The sequence below is a fragment of the Limulus polyphemus genome, unplaced genomic scaffold, assembly GCF_000517525.1.
Source record: "Limulus polyphemus unplaced genomic scaffold, Limulus_polyphemus-2.1.2 Scaffold1120, whole genome shotgun sequence".
NCBI classification, from domain to species: domain Eukaryota; kingdom Metazoa; phylum Arthropoda; class Merostomata; order Xiphosura; family Limulidae; genus Limulus; species Limulus polyphemus.
In genome coordinates this window covers 169,378-178,229 of record NW_013666730.1, presented here as the reverse complement: position 1 = coordinate 178,229, position 8,852 = coordinate 169,378, and the positions used below count along the sequence as shown (strand labels likewise).

General features: G+C 34.9%; 1 protein-coding gene across 4 annotated transcripts in view; it reads left to right on the top strand.

Moving 5' to 3' along the window:
* Positions 1–8,852, top strand: part of LOC106462220 (ras-related and estrogen-regulated growth inhibitor-like) — a 106,368-nt gene that overhangs the window by 64,831 nt on the left and 32,685 nt on the right. For 2 of the 4 annotated variants that reach the window (XM_013922119.2, XM_022389418.1), the window contains 2 exons: positions 3,306–3,379; positions 4,808–6,501. In XM_013922119.2, the coding sequence (XP_013777573.1) occupies positions 3,306–3,379; positions 4,808–5,215 (482 nt within the window). In that variant the 3' untranslated portion in view covers positions 5,216–6,501. Of the gene's footprint in view, positions 1–3,305; positions 3,380–4,807; positions 6,502–8,852 lie in introns of those variants that run through there. The other 2 variants (XR_002611188.1, XM_022389419.1) reach the window with 2 other exon arrangements.

Sequence of the window (8,852 nt, the reverse complement as noted above, 5' to 3'; positions counted from 1 at the left end):
ATGGAGAACATTATCCAAGTAATATATTATCCTACACAACACACAAACTACTGTATACCGAAATACGGCACAAGTAATATATTATCCTACACAACACACAAACTACTGTGTACCGAAATACGGCACAAGTAATATATTATCCTCCACAACACACAAACTACGGTATACCGAAATACCGTCGATCTTCTTGTTCAATGTTTTCTCTACTTTTATAGTTTATTTTGATATAAAACTTTATGATCGCATTTTTCATGAATTCGTTGGTAATTAGTTCGTTAAGAATCCTCATCCGTTGTTATATACTTCTTCGTGTTCTCGCAAATTCGTTTATCCGTTGTATTCGATGTAAGCCAGTTATTTTTCTCGGTTTTAAATCAAAAAGCTGTTTGTTATACCTCTGTACAAAACCCTGTTTGTTATGTCTCTATACAGTACCACGGAAATGATCCCTATTGTTTGTTATGCCTCTATACAATACCCCGGAAACGATCCCTATTGTTTGTTATGCCCCTATTCAATGTCCTGGAAACGATTCTTACTGTTTGTTATGCCTCGATACAATACTCTGTTTGTTATGTCTATATAAAGTACCCCGGAAACGATCCCTATTGTTTGTTATGCCTCTATACAATACCCCGGAAACGATCCCTATTGTTTGTTATGCCTCGATACAATACTCTGTTTGTTATGTCTATATAAAGTACCCCGGAAACGATCCCTATTGTTTGTTATGCCTCTATACAATACCCCGGAAACGATCCCTATTGTTTGTTATTCCTCTATACAATACCCCAGAAACGATTGTTACTGTTTGTTATGTCTCTATACAATGTCCTGAAAACGATTCTTACTGTTTGTTATGCCTCTATACAATGTCCTGGAAACGATTCTTACTCTTTAGTATGCCTCTGTAGAATGTCCTGGACATTATCCTTATGAGTTAGTTAGCTTCAAATCAAAATTAAGAGCATATCGTGATAGGGCATGTTTTCAAAGATTCCTGAAAAAAACTTCCTGATTGTATCTGAAACACAGATGTTTCAGTGAAAGGGTAAATGATCTCAAAATAGTAACTCAGGTGAGAAAATCGCTACAGTCATCCAGCATCAACGTATTTTTAGGCGTCTGAAACAGGTGCCAAACATGCCATGCTTAAAAAGTACAGCTGTTACGAGTACTATGTTTAGGTGAAAAATAAGATAACACTATCACGGTAATTTGAGAGCTTTAAAAGCGTTCTTCGCTGTTTTTGTAATCTCTCTTCCTATTAATAATACAATATTCCAGCGTATAGCTGAAAGGTTGTCTGAATTTGTGTAGTATTTTTACGAAAATGTGGACCCAGCAGTAGAATGACTTGTGCCAGTGGTTATCTAATACATATACAATCACTGTTTTAAAATATTCCGTAAGCAGTGACCAGATGATCTACGTATTAAATTTCTAGTGTCTGAGAACCATATGCCCATGTTCAAGTCCGATCACTTTTCCATGTGTCGGTAGAAAAGCTTTATATGTTTGTAATTAAGCACAAAGCTACACAAAGGGCTATCAGCGTTGTAAGTCCACAGACATACCGCTGAGCCACTGGAGGGGCAAACTTGATTTTCAAGAAAGTAAGTGGAAATTGAGTTAAAAATCAAACTGTCTCAAATAAGGGGTTTCCCATTAATTATTTTTCTACTCTACGTTTTTACCATGAACCCAAGGTAAGAAATATTAGTAGAGATGACTATATAAGGTGACTATTAAAGCTCTTCAAAATGTAGCATTCCTCCCCCAAGGTAAGAAATATTAGTAGAGATGACTATATAAGGTGACTATTAAAGCTCTTCAAAATGTAGCATTCCTCCCAAAGGTAAGAAATATTAATAGAGATGACTATATAAGGTGACTATTAAAGCTCTTCAAAATGTAGCATTCCTCCCCCAAGGTAAGAAATATTAGTAGAGATGACTATATAAGGTGACTATTAAAGCTCTTCAAAATGTAGCATTCCTCCTGCTCAAACTTGACTATAAACCTTTGTAGTAGCCAAGAATATTTAATAGTAAGAGTCTCATACATGTGATATTTTTATAAGAGGACCTTTAAATTAATTTTATTCTCTCCATAGAACTGAACGTTTACTCCAGGATTTCCGTCAAACAGCTTTCAATTTTTACCAACTGATTAATTAATCATAGAATAGCTCCTTAAGCACGATGTGTTTTGACTTAACTAACACTGACATTTCTGATCAGGACACACCAAACGGTTAATGACAATTTAGTAGCAACATAGCTGATTTAGGTGATCGTTGACTTTGACTGTTGCATTACCCTAACCAACTTTACAGTTAACGTATCTTTACCATGTTTTAAGATCTTAGCTCCATCAAATAAGAAAGAAAGACTACTACACTTTTGCAACTTTTGCTGGTTCATTTCTCTACAGCTTCAGACGTTATCAAGCCAAGTAAGATGAAAACACAAGAGTTCTGTAATTGAGTACAGTCGTTTTACTGGTAGCGGAGAGTACTCGTTCAAATCTAAGCTTTATTTCATTTAAGGCTGAAAATCCAGGCCTATTTTTGTAACGTGTGATACTCAAGTATAGTACTGAAATAAGATTAGATTTTGACCTTTGACATTTGCTGGCCTTCAAAAATGTGGAATAATATAAATAGCTGGTGTAACTGTTTATATAATCACAGCAAGGTCTGGTTTTTAAAAAAAGCTTTAAGAAAAGGTTTTTCAAATGGTAGACCCAAGCGTGGTTTAGTGGTTAACTTGCCCAGATTGTGAATCAAAAGATTCGAGGCTCGAGACCCCTTATCGCAAAAACGCACTCCTCAATTTTGGGAGTAATTGCGCTATATAAGTTACGTTAATTCCCACTATTCGATCGAACAAAAGTTAACGGTGGGTGCTATTGACTTCTTCCCTTCCCTCTAGTCTATGAGTTTAAAATTAGGGATGGCTATTCATACGTAGCCCTGATGCAGCTTGCGCGAAATTCTGAGACAAATAAACTTACTTGAGTTTTTAAAAAAATCAATTAATTAACTAATAAAACAAATAAATTATTTTCATACAGTCAAGGATATGCGTTATTCGCTATACAAATAGATTTAATTCTCCAAACTGTATCCTCCAGTCAACGTAAACTTTATTCCAACTGGTTCTCTATTCTTCTATTTAAGTGATTGACTATGATAAGTAATAATATGTTTGATTGTGAAGCAAACTTTAATTTTCTTTATACTTTTCACCTGAAGAGAAATGTGAGCAAAAAAATATTTTTTTTAATTTTGTTTGTTCCAGAATGTACTTACCGACATACAACAATGGTGGACGATGAAAACGTCAGTATGGAGATTTTAGACACCGCTGGTAAGGTAAGTATTAAAAATGTTATTCGTTTGTTATTGGTTAAATGTGATATCACAGTTTGGAAATCTGTAATGCATGTGTGCCCGGCATGGCCAGGTGGTTAGGGCGCTCGACTCGCAACCTAAGGGTCGCGCGTTCGAATCCCGTTACACCAAACATGCTCGCCCTTTAAGCCATGGGGGCGGTATAATGTGACGGTCAATCCCACTATTCGTTGGTAAAAGAGTAGCCCAAGAGTTGGCGGTGGGCTGGTGATGAATAGTTGCCTTCCCTCTAGTCTTACACTGCTAAATTAGATTGTGAGTCGAGCGCCCTAACCACCTGGCCATGTCAGGCATTGGCTACTCTTACATCTTAAAAAAAACATTTTTTTGAATGAAATTTGTTAGTTTTATACAACAAAGGTATACTTTAGCTATGTCGCTTTAGAGACTATGTCTCTGTACTTATACTTCATAATTACTGTAGCGGCTTAGTGCTTGTTTTCCCTGTTTTATTACATAGAACATTACAAAACTTCCAAAACAAAAATGCTGTCTTAAGTGAACAGTTGAATTCCTGAACTTAAGCTTTAACACAATCAGGTTCTAAAAACTATGTTGCCTAGCCACAATGTTTTTCATATGACCTTCTTGACATTTCTATAGCGACACCCCCTTTGCGACAGAAATTGAAACACTCTCGTCTTTCAGCATTCGTCTCTATGTTACCACAACACTTCTTGTCAACCATACTTCCGGATATCAGTATCTGGCTGACAGCTTTCAATTCTACTGCATGCTTGAATAAACTATACACAAGTAAAACTGAAATACAAGCGTGTAAAGGGCGGCAGTTTAAGAACAGCAAAGGTTCTTTCTGCTTCAGTGAGTCTGTATCCTTCTTTCTATCTTCCTCCACTCAAGTCAGAGAACCGTTAAAACCGGCGATCGTATTCCCCGTTTCTCAAAAACCAACACGCCCGTGGCTCTTTGCGGATAAACATAAGCGTTAGATTGTTGATAAGCTTGGGATGTTGTTGTCTTAGAAACCAAAAAAAAAAAACTGTGAACAGTTTTAAAATATACCAACTCAGCTTACTAGGGTTTATAACGTAACATTGTTTTACTGAAAGATAATTACAATTTTACTGAGTAATTCATGTTATTAGTTAAGCATTTCTTGCATTCATAAGAGCTGTTCATTCGTGAATTGTTAATGTTAGTGATATTACCCTATTAAGATTCGGTATAATCATTAACAGTTATCGCTAGCGTAATAGTTTTTAAATGTTTGTGGCATGATATCAGAGCAGATAAAATGTTCTATAAAAATCTTAATATTTTGAAGAGTCGAGAATCTAATTGACAATATACTTCTTGTTCATGTGAGCACACGAACATGTGTATCACTTGTGTATAGTTTAAGTTCGTTTTCTTTGCTACATCACGTAGGGAGAAAGTATCCACCAAGAGGGCAACATCAACTGGGGAGAAGGCTTTCTACTCGTGTACAGCACGACCGACAGGGAGAGTTTCGAGGATATTGTCAATCTGCATCAGCATATAGCTTCTGTAAAAAAAACACAAAACTTCTCTTGCGTGCTAGTCGGTAACAAGAACGACCTCACACACGAGCGTAAGGTCGGGCAGGAAGAAGCCGAGCAGCTTGCCGTTGATCTGTCGTGTTGTTTCTTCGAATGCAGTGCCTGTGACGGAGGCGAGGCTGTCGACGAATCCTTCAAGGAGCTACATCGGGATGTAGTACGGAGAAGAATGGTAAACAGCATGAGAAGACGACGAAGCTCGGCCCAACAGGTGAAGCAAGTACTCAACAAAATGTTCACGAAAATTAACTCCTAAACCAAAAAGTAAATGAATTAAACAAAAGGACAGGAATATGTCTGAGAAGGGTATCGCTCATTTGAGGCATCATGGGAAATTTTCGAGATGGTTCCTGGCAGTTTCATGCGTTCGTTTGTTAAATAAATATCAGATACTGGAGAAAAAATGATTAAAGGAATCATTGAAGTCTGCTTGCGTCTTGGACTTTAAAAAGGCGCGTATTGATATTTTATAAGAAAGGAAACGATGTGAATTACGTGCTCATTTACAAATTCAAGAAGTAATACTTATACTTTTGAACAGCTATCAATGTCTTCTCAAGCGTCCAAACCAAATATTTTTCTTGAGTTTTTTTTTTCCCTCTTTCGCTTCCGAAACGTAAACAACAAATTAGTCTTACTTTCAGATGAGCTGAACTGGAAAATAAAATTCATTTAGAAAAGAAAAATGAGTTATTTACCAGCTATTCAGTAGCAAAAAAAATTAAACATTATGATATATAAAAAAATTTCTTATATATATAAACAATATAGTATGTATTGTACCTTACCTTTACAACAGCACATTGCTTTCCATACAAAATAATAAAAAACTCTAAGCTTATAAAAACAACAAAGCATATTATTAATGTCACTCTACCCACAAAAGACGTGAACACAGCTGTAACAAAAAGGATGAAACAAACTATTTAATTTTTTTTACTCAGGTTGTGAAGAAAATAATTAAGTAAATTATTTATTAGAGAGTAGCGTTCTGTAAGTCCAGTTTACGAAAGATGTAAGTCACAAGATGATGAGCTTAGCCCAACAAGTGATCCCTATCATTACCTATGTATATTGTGAACGTTTCGATATTTGCAGATGACCCCTTTCCCTATATATTGTGAAATATGTGTTTAATTTTTAATTTCAGAAAGTAAAAATAGCATGTTCTTATTTTTACCTGTAAGAAAATGTTGCCGTAAGTATATTTGTTGTAAATTGTGATAAATAGTGTATTTGTCAGAGTTCTGTTATCCTTCAATTGTGGTATACTGCTCTTGTCTAGTAGTTTTTGTAGCTGGATTCATCAGTCACTTTGTCAAGTCGGTGGATTTTCTGAGGACAGAACTGACGGTTAGAATCGTTATCCGTGAATAGTTGGACACTGGACAAAGTGGTGTGGATAAAAATTTAGGAAAAGCAATCTGTATATAAGAAAATCTACACAATTGCTATGAACAGCTACAGTATGGTCCCGGAAATTTCATTTGTGGTAAATAATTGAAGATAGTTATGAACAACTTGAATAAATGTTTTAAAACACAAGCCTGAGTTATCTCTAGTTCTTCAACTTTATTTTGTTATTTATTCTCTAGGCGATTTATGAAAAATTTTGTAGGATTAAAAAAAGAAAACCAGAGAAAAATTGCAATAAAAGAAATTTGATAATGAGAACCTTTTAGGAAGCCAGATCTTCCTTCGTGAAGTGCGAACTTAACCCTAAAGAAACTTAACCTTAACCCTTAACCAACACCCACCAGATTATGAATGTTTCTTTATTTCTATTAGTGGCCCTAATTATTTAACTTAATAACACCCATAAGGCTTACAATCTCCTTAAAACGTTTTTTGTTGTTTGTTTTTCACTGTTTCGAAAAGTAAGTTTGTATACGAATGATCTTATCTTTTCTTTCTTGTAGAAGCACAACGCCCTCTATGAATATTTTATTTGGGTAACAACTGCTAATTTTTTTCGGTGGTTGATAGTAAATAGGGAGGGCCTCAAAACGTTTCAACGTAACTTCTGGAGGCCTTGAACTATTCTTTTCTTCTTTTTTTTTTAATGGAAAGAAAACCTCACTACTATTACAGTTTACTATTTTGTTTATTACAGAAATATGCACCATAAAGACAAGAACAAAAGTTAAATCAAAAGTTGATCTGGTTCAAATAAATGTTATTCCTGATTATTGATACAACACTACAGATGAACATATCTACAAAAAATCTGAATAAAAACTGACTATATTACATCATTGTGTACCTTAAAATGCTAATCAATAAGCACACATTTTATATTTGAATATCGGGTATACTAGATCAGAATGTCATGTGCGTTACATGAAGCTTATGGACATATTTCAAATAAGGCTACACAAATTTAACGTATGTAATCCTCAGTGTTAATGAAACATTACTGAGAAGTAGCTGATATGTCAGTATTGTTAATTTTGTTTGCAACTGACACTTCATTATCATCTTCGTTTGATTAGTCGTCATTTATAGGATTAGCGATTGCCATAATCTCCTCTTAACTGTCAGTATATTATAAAATCTAACCTTAATATTGTCACCTGAGTCCATTTGATTTTTGTTTACATCAGGCAATCCTTAATTTTGCATCGACTGTCGTCGCTACTTGTAGTGAGCGGAAGGCAGGCTTCTGAGCCAACGTCTTCACGTGGGCTTGAATTTGTTTAATACTTATTTGTATTTATGGCAAAAATACTAACGCTATCTGCCGCCATTCATAATTTTGAACTACTAACTAGAAGGAAGACAACCAGTTAGCAGCACTCTACCATCCACGCTAACGGGATTGACTATCACTCTTATAGCACACCCGCAGCTTGAAGTGAGAGGGACATTTTGTGGTATCGCACAGATTCGAACTCATATCTCTACCAACCGGCGCCCGTGATAGTAACAAATCGGATGTTTAGAAGAAAATTGTTTTCATTTATATCAATACTAGGGATAATAAAGATTCAACCAGCGTATCTATTTAATATAATGACAGTGTAAGAAGCTCCACAATATCAACGTCATAATTTCACTCACAAACATATCATAACAACCACAATACATATTAATATTAACAATGTATAGTGAAATTGAAAACATAATTTTTTGCTTCTTTCAAGTTAAAGTAATGTTCAATCTAATCATATGAAATAGTATATAGTAGAAAATGCACCTTAATTGAGCTGTTATTAAAAGGAAACGTTAAAAGCGTCATGTCGAAATCTAATAATGTGAAATATATAAATACACCATATAAAATGCAATTATATTCAACATTTATTGATAGGAAATTCTAATATGTAAAGTAACTGATAATGGAAACACACATTAATGAAATACTTTGATTTTACTGATATTGGAGGGAGAGAGAAATTAATGACGCAGAAGACTAAAAACTTCAGTTACAAGAAATATTGCCCCCCCCCCCCAGTGGCACAGCGGTATGTCTGCGGATTTACAAAGCTAGAAACCGGGTTTCGATATCCGTGGTGGGCAGAACACAGATAGCCCATCGTGTAGCTTTGTACATAACTTCAAAACAAACAAACAAACGTACAAGAAATATCTAATAGGATCGTTTAACATCTTTCACTTGTTTATCTTTTATTATATTTTTTTAATAAAACTGACTGTAAAATTGTATTTAAAAACACGAAATAAATTATGACACTTTTAACCCGATAAATTCAAGGACATTTGTTGTTATATGTACAACTTGGAAAATGTTTTAAATACTTTAAACTAATATATGGGGGGGGGGGCTCAAATATATATTGGTTTGACTGGAAGGGCCTGGAAAGATTTTTATTACTTAGGAGGGGTTGATTTGAAGTTAAGCACAAAGCTAAAAAAGCGGCTATCTTGTTCTG